Source organism: Micromys minutus (genome assembly GCF_963924665.1).
Source record: "Micromys minutus genome assembly, chromosome: 21".
NCBI classification, from domain to species: domain Eukaryota; kingdom Metazoa; phylum Chordata; class Mammalia; order Rodentia; family Muridae; genus Micromys; species Micromys minutus.
In genome coordinates, this window is record NC_137956.1 from 18,476,989 (window position 1) to 18,496,779 (window position 19,791).

A 19,791-nucleotide genomic window follows, 5' to 3' on the forward strand; every position below is an offset into this window, starting at 1 on the left:
TCATAACTGTATACCCCTTCTTAACTGCTTGCCCCTTCATAACCGTATACCCCTTCATAACTGTATACCCCTTCATAACCGTATACCCCTTCATAACTGTATAACCCTTCTTAATCTTATGCCCCTTCATAACCGTATACCCCTTCATAACCGTATACCCCTTCTTAACCACATGTCCCTTCATAACCATATACCCCTTCATAACTGTATACCCCTTTTTAACCATATGTCCCTTCTTAACCGGCAGTCAAAGGAAACTCTTTCTCTCCTAGGTTTTCTTCCAGATATGATATTACAGCAATGAGAAGTAAAAATCTTCCACTTCTGGGTCCACCTCAGAGCTCAGCACAAGGCTAAATGCATAAAAGGCATTCATTTTCTATTAAAATGAATGAACGAGCCATGTTCCAGAAGGTTGGCTGCCATGGTGCTCTATGCTGATACAGCATTAGCATTGAATGGCACATAAACGTTAGAGAAAACAAACTGCAAAATATCCTTTAGTCAAACTGTAGGGAACTCTGAACCCTATTTGATGAGTTTAAAGTGGGTTTTCAGTTTACCTCATGAAATTCAGGACTCTCAGTGAAATCTGACTTTCAGATATATGTAGATATGATATTTTTAGTGTATGCATGAACCAAATTTGACTTTCCTTTGAAGATCAGTATTGATAGGAAGTTTGCTAGGGCAATATAGAGGGTATCCTACACTTTATTTCTAAAATTCACAACTCTAACTTAATGCTTTGAACTTAAAGCTTTGTTCTTCTTTTTTCTGGTGACTGACTCCTAGAACCCTACTAAAATACTTTAATGATTTATAATTCTCTCTAGTCAAAATACGCATGAGACATGATCTCCTTGGCCTGAAGGGATATAGGAAAAAGAAAAAAAAAAATGAACCTAAGTAATTATAAATAAATGCACAGAATAAGTACCATTATCTACTATGCCCACTGACATTTATTATACCGAATTATTATACTAAATTCTGGTTTTATTTTTAAGGATAACATTTCAGTCCCGTTCTAATGACTTGGCCAGATGATGCGGCAAAATCCTGACATCACTAATAAGTACACACTGTCCTGGAAAATCGATAGTTTCTGAAGGGGCTCCTGAGGGGATTTTCCACAACCTACCACAGCTCATAAATCCCTGGAGTTCAGGTGCATTGCATTCCCAAGCAAGAGAGCCTGGGTCTCAGCTAGCTTCCTATGGTGTAGGGCTGAATGGTTGCTTTTAGCTTTGCTAAAGGCATCTACTTTAGACAGCATTTTTAACTGTTTCGATTTGCAGTTATTGCACTGGGAAAGGAAATTTAAGCATAGACATCAGTCTCTCTGAAGGAAGCCTGCTGTATGACAAGATAAGTTTAAGTAAGCAAATAAATTTGGAGTTGGTTATTAACACCAAAGAATAACTCACTGCCACAGTCCATTGGCTACTAGACCTGCAACACACTGGCAGCAATGCTACCATGATCTCTTGCAAAGAATCCCTAAACAACCCTCAGCGGAACATAGCTGATAGATTAGGCTTTCTCTAATTATATTATCTCCTCTCCCAGAATGTCCAGGTGAGGCTTCTCTGAGAGTTTTGAGAAATATATGTCATTGAACTTCAGCTCATATTATCTCAATATGGTAGAGACATGGCCACTACCACATTCTTTATCTTTTTGACAGATAGGAAAGACCACCTGGCTTTCATAGTCCATAAACACTTTGGGAATAGTTTCAGATTAACAGAAAACTATGAAAATCATAGAGCTCTCCTGGCATCTCATGTCCCTGTTTCTAGATTCCTCTAAGGCTGACATCATACATCAAGATGGTATGCTCATCACAACTGGCTAAACAGCATGTGAACATGATTATTCTAAAATACTACACTCAGAATCCCTCAGTTTTTACTTCAGGTTTTGTTTTGTTTTTATTCTTTCCGTTCCAGGTGCTTTTCCGGGATGCCACATTACATTTGGTGCCATGTCTTCTTTGTGAATTCTCTTGCTTTGAGTAGTTTTCAGATTCTCTTTGTTCGGTGGTGAAGAATTGCTAGCCTGGAACTTACAATGAATTCCCCTCAAGTTTAAGTGTCAAGCATGCCCTATTGATATTGACCATGATCACATTTCATATAAGGTTTGTGGGGGGTCTCTAAATTAGTTGTCATACACAAGTAGACTGCCCACACTTAAGAGGTGGAACTAACCTCCCCTTCAGTGAGGGTGCAGTATTTAACAAATTATTTTGAATTCTACATGAAGAACCTGCATCCTCACCGGATTCCCTCAGTTACTCAAGTGTTTTGGATGAGGCTGATGCTGCGTGGATATTTTATTGTGTTGGTTATTAACCAACTAGTTAGTGATTTTGCTGTGTAAGTCCCAGCTTCACTGTCTGGAGCTCTGTCCCTTCCTGTCATTGTAATCTGTTTTTAAGCTTTCCTCTGTTTCTGGAGTTCCGTGTTCCTCATGAATCTTCCCTTCCCTGTCCTTAGGTTTGGCAGCATTGGAAACCAAGATGGAGGCCCTGACTAGTGAGAGCTCCTGTGCTTTCAAATGACTCCTCGTCCTACTCTCCTGCCTGAATGCATTTTTCAGCAGGTCTCGGGATATTCTTGTCGTTGATTTCAAACTTTGTTCTGAGGAGGAAATTATGGCTTCATCTCAGAGATATACAATGGTTTTTAATTAACCATAGCAGTATGACGTTAAAGACAAGTATAATTCCCATTTTGATTATTAATCACCACTTTTTTCTTTTTCTCATTAAAAGAACTGGATATTTAAAGAATGAGCTTCCTAAGGAAAGGACAGGTTAGCTAAGTGCAGCCTGGCAATTGAAATGGGAGGGCATAGACAAGCAAGGAGGAATTTAATATATACTATCCTTATCCAACCCTTATTCTAAAATAACTAAGCTATGGTCAAAGAAATGTGAGGGACTGGTTGTGGAAAAATTAACAGGTTAAAAGGAAGGCAGATGAGAATGACACACAAATGCCATTGTCTAACCAAATAACTAACGTGTGTGTTTATGTGTGTGTGTGTGATGTGTAATGTGTGTATGATTTATGATGTATGCATATGTGTATATGTGTATGTGATATGAGTGATGTATGTAATGTGTATGATGGTGTATGTGTTGTGTGTGTGCTTAATACGTGGTGTGTGTGATGTGTGTGGTGTGTGATGTATGATGTGTGCATGATGTGTGTGTATACGTGTGTGATGTGTGATGTGTGTATAATGTGTGTGTGATGTGTGTGTGTGATGTGTGTGTTTAATGTGTATGATGCATGTGTGGTATGTATATGATGTGTGGTGATCTGTGTGATGTATCTGATGTGTAAGTGACGTGTATGGTATGTTATGTGTGTGTGAGATGTGTATAGTAAATGTGTGTGTCATTCGTGCATGAAGTGTATGTATATGTGTGTGATGTGTATGTAAGTATGTGATGTATGTGTGATATGTGTGTATATGTGTATAAATGTGTGTGTTTGTATGTGTGTGTGTGTGAGAGAGAAGTTTTTAAAACCAGAAATGCCCTTCCATAGACAGTATTAACCATGTGTTCTATTCACCATCAAGGCTTTGCCTGGCTCTTCTAACCACGCACATGTCCTATTGTAACATGGGCTTACCAAATACTCTTATGCTGCTAATATTAAAGAAAGCTCCAAACTCCACAAGGAAAACTTATACCTAATATTGTAGAATCCACACTAATCTTTAGAGAATTCCTCAGTGCTTGCCCAAAGGACACACACACACACACACACACACACACACACATACACACAATCTCTTCGTCTTTTTCCTAATTCCTGTTCCTAGTGTTGTCAATATTTATTCCTTATAAAAATTAAACATTCTATTGAATAACATGATTGTTCATCAGATAAATGATATTTCACTAACACTGATAACAGAATCACAGTTGTTGGGTTACTCATACGAAGCTAAACCTAATCCAAACTACCAGAATCTTGAAATTCAGGGCAAAGAGTCTGAGAACTGCTGATATTGAAAACAGCTCTGTCTTCTGGGTCACTAAACCCTGCTAAGTTTATACCCAGACAAACATTTGTGGCATCAAATAGCTAGTTTCTTTTGAAGCTGCTTGAGTCATCTAGATGGTCTGACTGGGGGTTGGGCACTGTCGTCTCTTAAGCTGCAATACACTTTGGAAGGCTGGTCTGCTCCCGTGTGTGCCTCATGCTGTACAGTGTACACAATTTGGGGTTCAGAGGACACGATCTTTAGCACATTAAACACCAAAGAGAGCAGACACGGATCAATAGAAAAAAATAACTTCTTTTTATTTACAAAAAACAAAAATCCAAATATTGGATGCTGTAAACAAAATTCACAATCTGTTCCCTCTAGCACTGATACCAGCATGTCAGTTTTTGAAGAGTCCGCTTTCTGTCACCTCCTTTTACTGCCTGTGACACACAATTGTCTAAACAATCCAAGAGTGACCCAGGGTGCAGCTTGCTGTAGTAGGACTCAGAGCAGGCAATGGTTGTAGGGAGGTGGGAGGGAGAGACAACAGTAAACAGAGCCTCATACATTCTGTGAAGCTTTGCAGCAAGTATCCCCAAACCCCTCACCACCTCCCACTTTGTACGGTTATCACTTATTTCTTAGCAAGCCATTGCCATGACAACACATGACAAGGAGATCCCTCCACAGCGCTGAAATGGTGATGCTAAAAGAAATATTAAAGAAAGAGTATATTCAAATAGGTGCTATATATGAAAACAGGATTTTTTGGCTTTTTTTTTTTGTTTTGTTTTTATCTAACACACATTTTTTTTTCTTTCAAAACAAAAGCTTATTTTTGACAGCTGCTGACAGCTTTTAACATAATACATTTCATTTACAAAATAGTTCACAATATTTATTTGACAAGCATTGCGTCAAAACAAGGATACGCACAGTAAAGCAACCAACGTCAGCAAACAGAAGGGGTGGCAAAAACAGTATGTTCGCTTTTCTTTCCATTTCCTTCTTGGCTCGAATATTCTGCTCATCCTTGTGTGTTTTTGGACCCAGGTCAAAAAAACAGTATAACTGTACTGTACCGAAGAGCGAAAGTGCTCCATTCAACTTTTGAAAGTCCATCCCCTTTCGAGAGTCTTGAGGCAGTTGGATTTACTGCAGATGAAGTAAACTTTGTAAAAGGACACAGTCACAGGCTAAGTGTTCTCTGGCATGCCAGACTGGACACAGGAGAACCCCCAGAAGGCAAAACTTCTCCCCGTTTCAAAGTAACAGTGCACTAGGCCAGATAAACACAAGAGCAAACAAACCGTGGGCACTGGCTAGATGTAGAGAGAGCTGTTGTTTGCTCTGACATTCAGATTTTTAGGCCACACATCCACAAAGAGAGACATATATTCCATTGCATGTTCACCTACATATGCACAGGACTATAGTATGCACAAAATAGAAATAAATTATATAAAGGTTAAAGTAAATGCCGAAAGTTGTCTTGAACACAGCCTGCTCTATCTGAATGCCATGCGCTGGCACCTTTGACTAAGCTGCCAGCCATAAAGTGAGCAAGCAAGGAATATAAATACTTGAGAAAGTAAATGAAAGACATATTTTCTAATAAGGCCCCTTCAAACAAAAAACCTGTGCTGTAAATTAACAGCAGGTTGCTACTATGGCAGAGCCCGAGATCTCCAGACTTTTCAAAACAAAGGACAACTCATTTATGCAGAGTTAACAGGAGCAGAAACCAGGTCACCAGATGAGCCTCTCCCCCACCCACCCCCGCAGTCCAGGAGATCTTGCAGGAGAGCTAAGCCGGCTGGACTGTGCTTTCTGATAGGTGACTTTCAGGCTTGATCTGCAAGCTGAACAAAGTTTCCTGGGACATTGCAATTGATTTTTCAAATGCAGGGCAGTGAAGGGGAAAACGGGACCACCATGGGAGTAGAATCGGCCCCCTATAAACGAGAGTGGCAGTGTTGGTGGTGGCCGTAACAGCTTGGTGAGGAGTCACAGGAAAGCTGTTACATCAAGCCAGTCCGGTTCCTGGTAAGGCTTCAAATACAGACACACAAAAGGGTGGTCCAGACACATCAACCGGAACTCATCTGGCCATGAGAAGCTGCCAGATGCTGAAAGAGATAACATGGATGCCAATGTGAGAGTGCTAAGTTCTCCCTAGCTTCTCTGTAACTGACTGGCTCTGCAGAGAAATTACCATACTAAGCAGCCATTCAAGAAGTTTCAAGGGGATTGTGTGATTGTTTCACAAGAAAGGAGGGTTCTTAGTGCATTTGTTTTGTGTTTTGAAATGTGTTTTTTTCAGAGACCAGTGTCTACAGGGCTGGGGCAGGAGTTAAGTTTAGCTGTGACTAAACATGAAAGTATCAATTCATGTCACAAAGGTATACAAATGGTCTCTTGGGAGAGAAAACTGAAGTTGGGTTCGATCAAATACAACGTGACTTAATTTAAGGTACAGTACTAAATATTTCTATTCAGTGTGACAACCAGATCAACATATTTCATATTGGATAAATTTATAAAATGTATATATATATATAATATAGATCCTATTTATAAACTTTATGTAGTTGTGCAAATACTCTTTAAAAAGGGTCATTTCACATTTATTAAACTCTAGTGGTCCAAAATACAGAATGCACTCATTTATATCTTCATTTAAATATCAAGAAGTAGTGTTTAGATGACAGAAATTCTTTTTTTAGCAGTTATGGATTTAATGATCCTATGATCCACAAGTCCATGATCCACAAGTTCTACGCCTTGAAGGCATGTGATTCTATTTATTTAAGGGGGAGGGGCTCAGACTGTCAAAATGTCAGGGTAAGTCAATTGAAAAGTAGCCTAGCAAATAGTCTCCCATTTGTGAAGTTCTCTGGTTCACTGGGAAAAAAAAAAAACTGACTAAAAATGTATAATCTATGCTTTTCCTATCAAATATATTATTTATTTTCCTCCACTGGTCTTATTTTTACATGGGTTTTAAGACACCATTGCAGTATGCCCATGTCTTCTAAGATCCTATCCAAAAAAAAAAAAAAAAAAAAAACATAAAAATCACTGATTTTAGAAAATTCTTATTTGATACATTATTTTAGGTCATAGACAAAGTAATGTGTGTATATATACATACATATCACATATATGTGTTCATACACACAAACCATATATACGTACCTATAACATCACACCAAACAATATCAACATTATATAGGTATTTGCCAAAAAAATTAAAAATAGGGCATTTCCTCCACCTTCTTAAGCTTTATTTTTTTCTTATTTCCCTGATAAAATAAAATAATTTTTAAACCATAAAATAACCTTTTCCGCTTCAAATCTTCTGAAAGCAACAGGCACTTTGATGTGTACTGGCGTGTGACAAATATAGTAATTCTTTATATATCCTGCTCTATCTCTTCTGCTTGGGAATTTTTATCTGTTAAATCTTTGGTCCTTGAGCATGTTTTCTTGGCTACAGCTGATTTTTGCTTGCGTCTTCACATTTAAAAAAGAAGAAGAAGAAGAAGAAGAAGCGCAAGCTACGCACGAAGCTGGAATTAAAGGGTTGTGTCATCCTTACGTTCTGCTGTTTGTTATGAGGACAGCACCAACCTACCTACTGTTCCATTGGACTGAGCTCTTTCTATGAGGAAAAAAGAATCATTCCAAAGAGAGCCCTTGCTGCCAGACCGATGGTAATCCCTACCAGCAGCCCTGCTTTCTCGGGTTACTTTCTGACTTCCTCCTGTGATAGGCAAGGCTTTCTTCCTCCTCTATATCTTCCTGTCCTCAAAGTGTTTCCACCATCTCCCGTTCCCGGCGGCAAAGCTATGGGAGTAGTTGCTGCAAACCCATATTGTCAAAATCGAGCCTTTAAATTTTTTTAAAAAATTCTTTTGTTATTTTTGGGAGAACCTGGCTGCTTTTACTAACAGGCCTCTTTTGTTTCAAGATACAATCCAAGTGGGTAGAGACCATAGGTGGAGAGGGTCACAAGCTGAGATCATGCTCCCCTTACCGATGGATGGAAAGAGCCAAAAGCATTTCCAACTTTAAAATCAGGAGCAAGCCCTCAGTGAGCAAAACACATCCCTAATTAGGACTGGGTCACTCCCCTTTCCTTGTTTTATAAATTTTCTTTCTTTCTTTTTTCTTTTTTATTCCCCCCCTATCTTGTTTGAAATGGCTTCCCCCTGGAACATTTCTTTTTGACAATCCTTAATTGCAGGGTAACCAGGTAGAATAGGTCTGCTGCTGACATGTGAATACTGGCTGAACTTGTGCAATGTAGTAATTGCTAAAGTTAGCATCTGCAACATAGGGGGCCGGTTGGTAATAGCAAGTGACATTAGCCACATTAGGAATGACATTTTGGTCAGCTAGCACCCGGATGGCCAGCATGGTAATAAGGTTTAAAGTCTGCCTCCTTTCGTGTCCCATCAGGCACACCGTACTCTCGTTTACCACTCCATGAAGGGTCATGAGATAGTCATACTTGCGGTCTTCCAAGCCCACGAAGTGGTTCTGCAGGTAGGATTCCAGCTTCCTCTGCTGCTCTCCGATGTCGGAGAAGTCAATAAAAAACCTGGAACACATGTACCTCTGGAGGGTCTTGATCTCCTCCGAGGCAGGCCTGAAGCCCCGCACTAGGAGGTTGCAGTACTTAAGCAGGCCTCCCCCTCTTATTTCCTCCGGGTTCCTGGTGGCAATGATCTTGTTGCAAAGGTGATCAAAGGCTTCGTGGAAATCCCCATAGACACTCTCGCCGATGATGGTAGGGTGAAATGTCTCAGTCATTGGGTTCTCTGAGCACTCGTAAAAGAGGAGAAGAGAGTCCAGTTTGATTTGAAAAGAATCTACACTGAATTCAAACTGCCTCCGGAGGGAATCCACAAACTTCAGCTCCACGTTTTTACCGCTGTTGTTGGACAAGGATATAAGACTCCACCGGTCAGAATCATTACACACTTTCACCATTTTCTGCACATACGCTTCCTACGATGTGAAAGATAAAAACAAGAAAGTGAGCAAAGCTGGAGAAGGAAGCAGCTGAGGATTATTTTGCTCCTTCCTCTTTGTTTTGTTAAGTTTCAGCAAAACACTACCTACAAGCTTAAACAGTCTTCGGAAAACAGGGGAAGAATATATTTAACGAGTAGTTTTGCTGTCTGGGGAAGAGGCTAGAAGTAATAGTTTGAGGCTTTTGGCAGACGCAGCAGCAAACTGAGACCTTCTGTTGTCATGTCTGACTTCAAATGTTATTTTTTGAAGATGGTCTAATAGGCACAATATCCACCTAGCATCCACAGAAAGGCAGACAGTGTCGCTAGTCCGCCCCTGTCGCCCTTGTCTCCAGCCACCCAGTTCTCCTCCCCCTTAGGCAATCAATCTTATCAGCCTGCCTTGTCTCTCCAGTGACACTCTACAGTCACAGCCAAAGAGGGACTAAATTGCCTTCAGACAACTTTAATTAATTATACAAAATGCCACCTAAATCGAAGGGTAGGGGCACACCACTACACCCCCCCCCAACTCGCGAATTAACAGGGAACAGCACCGAATATCTTAAAGGCAGTTGAATCCAGAGTAGGAATCTATTCACATTTTCCAATACAGTAAAAACCCATTGACTCAGTTCTGCTTCGGGCTGCTATTTTCCCAAAGTCTAGATCACAAGATGACTCAAAGAAAATTATTTACATCATCCCATCCCTCCGCCAATCACATAATCCCCTGGACAGGAGTCCAGGAAGGAACAGCAAGAGTTAAACCATAGAGAGAAGGAAGAGAAGGAAACGCAGAGGAGGAAGCAGAACGGAGTTGTGGTGCTGGAGCTCCCAGGAAACTAAAACACTCCACAGCACTCACACACATTAGTTTACTCGTGAAAAAAATAAAGAATAAAAAGATAACTAAACGTTCTAACTATGGCCATACGGACCGCAGAGAGGGCAAGTCAGGCTTGCTTTCTCCCCGCCCCCAGCCCGCCGCTGTGCCCAAACCCATCAGGTGGCTTTACCTTGAGAGTGAGCGGTGTGATCTTCTCCTTGTTCACCCCTTCGGGCAAGAAGTCTAACAGGCAATCCAGCACGACATCCTTCACAGTCTGAAACTCCTCTTCCCCACGCAGGTCGGTGCAGAAGATGAGGTCCAGGTCCTTGTAGCCCAGGCCACTGTCCTGGTGCAGGACGTGACTGGCGGCCGAGCCATTGAGGCGCACGTCGCGGACACCTATGCTCTTCTCCTCCAGGCGCCTCCGCACCACCTTCACAATCAGGCTCGGCTGCAGTTCGAGCGTGGGGAAGTTGCCGCGCCCGTGGATCGGGATGGTCTCGCTCAGAATGCCGTCCAGCCGCTGCACTTGCTCCCAGTTCAGCACGTTGCAGTGCGCCGTGGGGCTTTCGCAATAGTCCGAGCAGCAGTCGCCGAAGCTGTCCCCGCCGCCGAAGTCACCACCCAGAGGGATGTAGGGGCCGCCGGTCAGCTCGTCCTCTGCCATGGCAAAGTACCCTTCGCCCTCGGCCATGTAGAGCCCGCCGAACGCCACTTGGCCTTGGTCAGTCCTAAGAGGAAAGAGTGGGTTTAGGGGAGCGGCAAGGAGGTGCGCGGGTGCGGGGACTAGGGTCCCGCCAAGGGGCCCCGGGCTTCCCCCACCCTCCCCGATCATGACGTCCCATGAGCTGCCCTTAGTAGCCCCCCCCCACCAACCCCAATGCCCAGCCGCGCGCCGCGCCCCGCAGAGCAGCCCCGCACCAAAAGTATCTCTGATGCATCTGGAAAGCACAAGCGAGAGTCCCGTCTGTGTCACCTGGAGGCGGCCGCCCCTTCTAGGAGCGCAGGCGAGCGAGGAACCGCGAGGCGGACACACTTCGCAGGAGCTGCGAGTGCGCTCCCGGCAGCGGCCCGCGACTTGTCCGCGCCGACCCCCGCCGCGCCCTTGAGCGTTCCCGCCCCTTGCCCGCGCCCCGCCCGCGCCCTCCGCAGCGGTGGTCTCGGAGGTGGCGGCTCTCGACGCCGCCGATGCCACCGCGCGCACTCGCGTCTCTGGAGCTTTAGCAGTTGTGTGGGGGGAAAATGTCTTCAGTACTTTTTTTATACCGGGCTTCTCCGCGCTTCCGGGGGCCCCAGCGCGCAGTGCTCGCCACACCCTCTTATTTGCATAGAGCACCGCCCCCAGCGCTGGGTGGACAGTCGCCGGAGCTCCGAGCTGCTGGAGGCAGGCCAAGGTGCGCAGCCCCTGGCTATGTGCACAGCCAGATGCCTGTGGCTCCTACGTGTGTAGATTTATCCCTTTCTGCACGTCCACACTCACACACACGCGCACACACACCCCTAAAGAGGAGACACTTTGCCTCAAATGTGATAGATGGCCATCAAAACTGGATCAGGGTTTTAAAAAAAAAATCACGCAACCATTGAAACTTCCCAAGCCTAGCCTTCTGGCCCGGTGTAGCGCGTCATTTGCCGCGTAACTCGGGGTCTCCTGGAGGTTCCCCCAACAGTGTCCGTTTGTGGGTAGACCGCCGATTTCCACCAAGGACCCTGGGCCAAGTGGGGTCTCCAGAGGCAACTGATCACGCACGTCAGTCTCTGTGCGGGAGGGGGAGGGCTTACTGAGAACTGAGTTTCGATTCTGGAAACCTCGAGAAGTGCTGGGGAAGTCGGATGCCAGCCAGCCAGAGTGCGCGTCCAGCTGCTGCGCGCGCGCTGAGCAGGCGCGCGTCGCCAATCACACAGCTCCGCGGGCTCGCGGCCAGCCGGCGGGGTCTCGGAGCGCAACCCCAGCAGTGCGGGAAAGCGGCCGCCAGGGTGGCGGTCCTCCGGCTCAGACCCGGGAGGAGAAGCGAAGTTTCTGTCAGTCTCCAAGGTTCTCAGTTCTCAAGTGAATAAAACGTCAGTGATCTAGGTAGAGTCTAGCTAGCTTCTTACCCGTTATAAAGGGCAAATTTAAAAGACGTGAAGTTTCTCCCCTCCAGCTTCAGTCGCCAGCTTAGCGCTTAAGGATTGGAAAAGGTTATCTGCGCGCTCTGGCACCACAGTGTTTGCTAGAAAGCTCCCTGCTTTCGCTTGTCCACTTCCTCCACCGCCTGCCGCCTCCTTCCAAAGAAATGCTTTGCAGTCCTTGCTTCAGGTAGAGGCTGAGGGCCGAGGCAGTCAGGGTAGAGAGGAGAGGTCCTGAAATGAACAAGCCATTACCCCCATGATCCTAGACTACTTCGGAGAACCAGCCTCTGAATTTAGAGAGCCCTGGCCTAGAAGCCCAACCTGTGCGGCTCTGAGTTGGGGTTGGGATGCAGGGGTGTCGCCCACGCAGATGTAGCTGCGTGACAACGCCGCCCCCTGCTGGTGCCCTGTGGAGCTCTGAGTCCACAAAACGGAGAAACTTGACTAGAGACCTGGCTTTATTAGCACAGGAAGGGCCTAGGCCAAACTGGATTGAGCGATTAAGTATACCTGGACCCCTACATTGTTCTCAAATCCCACCGCTTCCTTTCAGGACGTGTCCAACCTTGAACGCTGCCTAGCAACACATTTTGTATATATGAGATTGTGTCTGTGTGTGAGAGACAATCGCACACAGGTGTGCATGTGATAGTCTTGCTGGGTAGCTCCAACTAGAGTGACGTGATTATATTTATGAGCTCCACCCTTAGCTCTTCCCACACACCTCACAGCCTTCGGGTCAAGAAGGCCTTCAGTGCCCGGGGGAGGGGGGTGGAAATAAAGGGATTAAGAGGTAATGATCGCTTCCCAAATTCACAACTCTCATCTCTCAAGCATTATGGGATCAGGCCTTGCACACGCATTTGACTGTGAATGTTATTTAGGCTTCATTACCTGAATGAGATGTCCCTGGCTTAGTTCTTCCTTCTTAAGGGAAACAGAAGAAATCAAATATAGAGTGTTTACCTAGCTCTGAATTTAATTTCGGGGGGGGGGAGGGAGGGAAGGAGGGAGGGAAAGAGGGAGGGAGAGAGAGAGAGAGAGGGAGGGAGAGAGAGAGAGGAAATAAAAATATATTCTTGATAAGGTATCAGGAAATATTTTCAAAGACTGATAATTTTCAGTTTTCTTAAAATAACACCAAAGTGGCTTCCATCCATCAAAAAAAAAAAAAAAAAAAAAAAAAAAAAAAAAAAAAAAACCTGAGAAAAACAAAGTTGAAACTGGAGTAGTTTGTGAGCCCGTGAGCTCTTTGCTCACACCTGCAATGCATCCTATGAAGCTGAAGGGCTCGACTTCTTTAGAAAGCTGCCAGGGAGGGGATCCTGACAAGGGGACCCAGCCAATTTCCAGTTTTCCACTTCATGGGTAGTTGCATTCTGTTCTCTAAGTGGGGATACTCCCACCCTCAGGAATGGGCACCCTTCTCTTTACAGCTGCTCCCAAGGTCTCTCCCAAGAACAGGCGACTTGGATGAGACAGGCAGATCGTGGAGGGCCACGTGCTGAGGAAGAGTCCCAGCTACCCACCACAGGCAGTGGTGGAGGACACCCCATTTCCTGTAGCTGGCAGTTCTTTGTGGATAACACCTCCTTAATAACAGAGCGTTCCACGCTGCCAGGCTTAACTAGACCCTCCTGCCTGCCTCCCACATGGGGACATCTGGGGCAACTCACTCTTGGCAGTGCCACGGAAGACAATTGAATTATTGGATTAATATATGCCTGCTGCATAGACAAGCTACTGGTTGCACACTGCTGAATGGAAGCACATGTTCTTCATTGTCCCTCTTCTGTCGTCAAAGTGAGGTCATGTTTATATTCGGCAAAGTTGCAGCCATCCTTACACAAAACTGCAAAGTTTGCAATCTTAGGCACTAACTTGCTTTCTGTTTATGGCCAATGGAAATATAAATAAATAAATAAATAAATAAATAAATAAATAAATAAATAAATAAATAAATAAATCTGTATTTCCCAGCACATTCACAGCCAAGACGCTTCACAGCACAGTTATTCTGGTATTAGATTTACACGGACTTGACTTTTGGAGGAAGGGTAGAAGGCTTTAGCTTCTGGGCTTATTTGGTAATTTAGTTTGTCTCCTTTAAAATAGAAACAAATAGAGCAATGACAATACAATAAGGTTAAAGCCACTACACGGAGCTGGAGAGATGGCTCAGCATTTAAAAGCACCTACCACTCTTGCAGAGAACACCTTCACACCCCAGCTTAGTTAATTATACCCATATCCGGCAGCTCACAACCATCTGAAACTCTAGCTGCAAGGGATTCAAGAGTTTCCATAGGCAACTGTATTATACACCTATGCATGTACACCCCCACACACAGACTCACACACACACTCATATTCACACATTTACACAGATACACATAAACTCACATTCATACTCATACATACACATATGTACACACACATACACACACTCACACATACACACATACTCATGCAAACACATATACACACACTCACACATACACACACACACTCATACACACACAAACACACACATATACACGCACAAACACATACAACACACATACGCAGAGAGAAATATGATGGGAAGAGGATTTGTATAATTTTTTTAAAAAATCTGAAAGTATTAAAGCCACCACAAAGCTAAAGTCATGTATTTACACTACTTCTCGAGAAAGCAAAATATTTTATCTGAAAAAAAATTTTTTTTAATGAAAAGCCTAATAGAGATTTTTGGAAAAAAAATCATTTATAACTAGTTGTTCTTGATTTACAATGTATAGTAACTATCAATCCAGACATAGCATTGTAAGAGAAAGTTCAATTTTGACCTTAGTAATATTGAATATGCTAGTGTGAATCACACAGTATGCTCAATATTTTAAACATGTTATTTCTTAAACTAAGTTCTCTCCAAACCACGGCTTTGCACATTATATCCCTATTATCTGGATTGGAATAGGAAAGCCTTGGAAGATCACGTGTCTTAGAGAGGTGGCAGAGCCTTAGCTCATCCATCCGTCTGGGAGTCTCTGGAGTCCTATAGGTTGGCATTCTCCCTGTCTTCTGATACACTTTTCAAGTTGAAAATTAACCTGAAATTGTACTTTATTATTTTCCAAGTAGTAGATGTTCATTCTGGCATAACATTGGGAGCTCCCGTGTTCAATCTTTAAGAGCCAAACTGTACCATGACCTGATGGGGGAAAGCCCCCACCCCAAGCAGAGAACAAAACCCTCTGCAGTCAGGAAGAGCTAGCAAGCCAGCAGCTTCAACAGGGAAGTTTGCAGAAAACCCTCACAAAGGGAAGGAAACACAGTGGGAGGTTTGGAGATGGCCCAAGTACACTGGCCATGGAGCCACTTTTCTCTTCTTGTTCTCTCTGATTCATATCTTCCCAAAGATGGCTTCTGAAGATAAGAAGTAAACAAACAGAAAACAATTCCCCAAGCTCATATCCAGAAGCAGAAGAGAAAGGAGAATCCAGAAAAGCACCGTTACAGACTCTCACATCTCTCTCACTTCCTCTGCCGAGTCTGCCTCCCATAGCTCTGTTGCTCTCTTGGTCATTCCATTCCAGCTCCTTCCTTCTCTTCATGACCCTCCATTGCTGCTTCTGTCCCTTGACCATTGCCACCCACTGTGGCAGCCTGTGGCAGCATGCTGCAGCGTTCACAGAAGAAAACTAGGAGCTGGGATGTGAGCTCTGACCACCTGCCCCACTCAGAAAGCAAATCTCAGTCATTTAAGACAACTAGTTGATAATGTTGTTATCTTCCCATGAGGATGGAACCCCTTTCAGCTCCTTAGGTCCTTTCTTTAGCACCCTCATTGTGATCCCCAGGTTCAGACCAATGGTTAGCTGCAAGCCTGCTCAGATGTATCTATATGACTCTAGCATAGTCCCTGAGGGGACATCTCTGTCTGCTTTCTGCCAGCAAGTACAACATTATCAACCAACCCAACCCTCTGAAACTCCCATTGAGTAAAACATCAACCTCTGTGTGCACTTTGAGAGACCTATTAATTCAGTTGCATATGTGGCTGAATATACCATTGTCTGACATCAATGTGAGAAGAGACTTTTGTTCCAGAGAGCACACATTTCCCTAATGTAGGGGAATGCCAAGGCAATGAGGGGAAGAGGGGGATCAGAAGGGAGTACACCTTTGTGAAGGCAAATGGAGGGGGAGGGAGGGTGAGAGCAGGCAGGCTAAAGGGATAACATCTCAAATGTAAATACAGAGTATATAATAAAAAAAGAAGACTAGTGAGGAACAGCTTCCTTTCCAATCATGAACACATAGGTGTCATCTCATAGATTCCCAGAGACCTCTTTGCTCCCCAGTTACCAATGGCTGAATAACGACTTATCACAACATTCTATGTAGAAGTTAAAATTTCCAGAAGGAACTCTTTCTAAGAAAACTAAATGGTGCTTGTAACAGCAACAACAAAAAGATTTTTATTGTTTTTCTTCAAGAAAATACATGTATCAAAGACTAGCAACATCCCATGATACAACATTTCTAAACTATTTTTAAAAATCACATTATAAGTTATTATTTAAAATGTCATTAGTCATTTCATTAGTTACTTTCTGTAGTTATGACGAAAGTATCATGACAAAGGCAATTTATAGCAGCGAGGATTTATTTTGGCTTATGGTTCTAGAGAGGTACAAGCCTGTCATGATGAAGAGGCATGGCAGGCAGCAGGAATAGTGGCCCATGCAGGGAGTGACCATTCCTTAAATTGTAAGCACAAACCAGAAGGAGCAAGCAGAATGTAGGTGTGGTATTTTGCACTGACTTTCTCCAGCAAAGTTGAACAATCTAAGCCTTCCACAAACAGCTCCACCAGCTGAGATCCAAGTATTCAAATGCTGAAGAGTCTGAGGACATCTGTCATTCAAACTATCACAGTAACCAGTAGCTGTCATCAAAAATGATAACAATTACCATTTTAAAACTTTTTGACCCTTCTTCCTCTAAAGTACATCATTGTGTCTTCAAGAACTGTTCTACTGCTTCTAAAGAGTAGAAATGAGGATCAAATGGGTAATTTCTGCCACATTGCACAATTTCCGGTAGGGACCATGTTGCAGAATTTTATATTTGTTCGTAGATTTAAAACCAGGAATGCTCATCTACCTTTAGAAGGACCCTTTAGCTATTCAGGCGTTCCTCTGACTTGGCTACATCTCACTATTGGATTGCTGAGTCTCTCATTAAAAGTGTCCTAAGGTGTTATTTTCAAGTGTATTCCTTTGATCTATGTAACCACAGAAAAATAACTCTATTCACAGCTGTAGATCAATGAATTTACAAAATTCCACAATGAGGTACCAGTGTGGCTGGAACGACTTATGACATCACATTCATTTCAACACCGATTGCCCCTTTGTAGAATCTTTTATCAAAGCTATCAGCCCCGAGTTTCTGATACTGCCATTGATGCTGATACTGCCAGTGTTTCTTCCCATGTAGACATCTTGTCAAAATATTGACTATTTCAGTCTGTCTTGTAAGTACCATGCACCAGACGATTGTCCTTACTCCAGATAAGACAAGGATTCAGATTTTACATTCATTTGGTGATATATAAACTAAAAATGTACCTGTTATCTTTTCAAATTCCAGGTCTGGATCAATGAACAATTCTTTTGAGCTGCAGTAGTTTCCTTCTGTACGCTTGTACTGAAAAATGTTGGGATTCTCTGAGCAAAACATGATGCTTGCCCTATGTCACACGTAAAACACTGTGGTGGAGAGAAAGAAAAACTACCATTCAATCATTCTGCCTTCTTCAGAGGACCGCATCCCCAAATATTTGCAACCCCTGCCTTGTGGAAGATGATTTATCTTCTATAGGCATGTTCATTTCATCTTGATGTTGCATCTACCAGTTCTTGCCTGGAACCTGAACTGATATATTGAATGCTCACTGGAAGCTGGCTTCCTTTATATATGCTTCTCTGCTTATAAATGCTAAACAGGTTATTGCATTAATTCATTTTCTGTTGACAAAACAGCATAGCCCAGGTTTGGTGAAGAAAAGAACTTGGTTACCTCACAGTTTGAAATGCTAAAATGGGTAAATTCTGAGAGCTGGGGCCATTTACTTGACTCCCAGAAAGGGTCTCTTACTGAGTCACAACTGCAACTTCGGTACAGGAATGCTTAAAGAGGAGACCTTGAAGACCTAAAACCCAGGGTGATTGATTCAAGGGCCCAAGGCCTAATCAGCTTTCACTACATCTTCTTCCTAAATGACTTTCATCCAAACTCCAGCATCACTTGAAATTTGAAGGGTCAGCCTCAGACCATATCCAAATTCGAACACCTACCACCCACTACCAGTTGTAGACACTTAATCCTGAGAGTGTATGACTTACAGGTGACTCTGTGCATGCTGCAGAAGACACATTTTCTCCCATACCTGAGTCATGTGGTATTTCGCGCATCTATGTACCACCTTATGTGATTTGTGAGGAAAATTGGCATGCATTATGGTTATCAAGTTTTTAAAAAAATCAGAAGTTCTGATAATTTGAGTACAAAATGCATGTAAACAAGTTTTGAACCTACTGTGATGTAGACCATTAATTAAGAATATAAGTTCTGCAAGTCAGACTCTAAGAGAAAATTCACCACCTTGACAAGCCTAAGGTCCTCAGGTGTGAGTTGACAAAATAGCTGCAGACTCACTCTGTGTGTGGTGACCCAAAATGCCCACATTTATTTTACTAATGTGATTCAAGAAAATCCTAACTTGATCTATTGACTGAAGCAAAGCAGTACAGGGGAGTATGCATTAGCTGAGATGTAATGAGAGAAGTTGTAGATCTTAACACCATAAAAACATCTTACAAGGGATCATCTTCCAAAGTCTCTATCAGGAGCAGTAGGAATTAGAAAGGAATCAGAGTTAACACTCCCCAGGAAGCATACTAAAGTTTTCATCAGTAAGATATCTCTGAAATGTGGTAGAATCACGCTTACTGGGTTTAGAAACATGCACCTCGTGAAGGAATTGAGTAATCCATGAGCATGATAAGATGGTGTGTTTAATTTTTCTTAGGACAAAGGCTTCTTAGAACACTAAAAGAGAAAAAAAAAATAAGGCAACTGGGAGCTTTTGGTTTCAGTGTAGTGTTTTTGCTCTGTAACTTTTTCCAGATTTCTGTTAAGATTACTGAAAATTATTTCCATTATCCCTGGCAAAAATGGGGCTGTCAAATACCACTGCATTGGCTAACTGGGTGGGCAGGATCACCATAGCTTCACTTACCAAGAAAACTGCAAGACAACAGGTTAGATAGAAATGCTTCTTTGGAAGATGTTGTCTTGCTTAGCATCTTCTCTTCCTGACATGCCCAGAGCATTGCTTGTGTTCGTCTGTGGATTGCATGGCCTCTTGAGAAAGTCAATGCACTCAAGGGCTAGAGTGAAGTCTCAGAGGCAATATCACATTTCTTGGTGGAAAAGCCAGAAACTGTCTGGGAAGAGCAAATTCAACAAATCTAATTATAAATTTTTAGATTAAACATTTTAAAAAAAGGAGTTTAGGTCTTTACATCAAGGACTGGATGGCAGAAACCATTGACATAAACGTGTTTTCATTCCTTAAATAGATTCTTCCTATGGGAGCTTATAACAACCTGTCCTTTTAATATCGCACTACACTTCATTGCACAAGACTGTTGCAAACTCTTCACATTGATACTCAGGAAACATGAGTAGAACAGTCATCACAACCATTTTTAAGGAACTGTAGGGAACCAGCAAGATGGGCACTATTGGAGGCAA

At 43.0% G+C, this 19,791-nt stretch overlaps 1 protein-coding gene across 1 annotated transcript; it reads right to left on the reverse strand.

Annotated features, from left to right (window-relative positions):
- Positions 1–8,256: 8,256 nt before the first annotated feature.
- Positions 8,257–10,811, reverse strand: TENT5A (terminal nucleotidyltransferase 5A; the record flags this gene model as incomplete). The annotated part of the gene is made up of 3 exons (XM_080934533.1): positions 8,257–9,033; positions 10,058–10,601; positions 10,792–10,811. The coding sequence occupies 3 exons, from the start codon at positions 10,809–10,811 to the stop codon at positions 8,257–8,259; spliced, it is 1,341 nt and encodes a 446-aa protein (XP_080790659.1).
- Between the last annotated feature and the right edge of the window lie 8,980 nt (positions 10,812–19,791).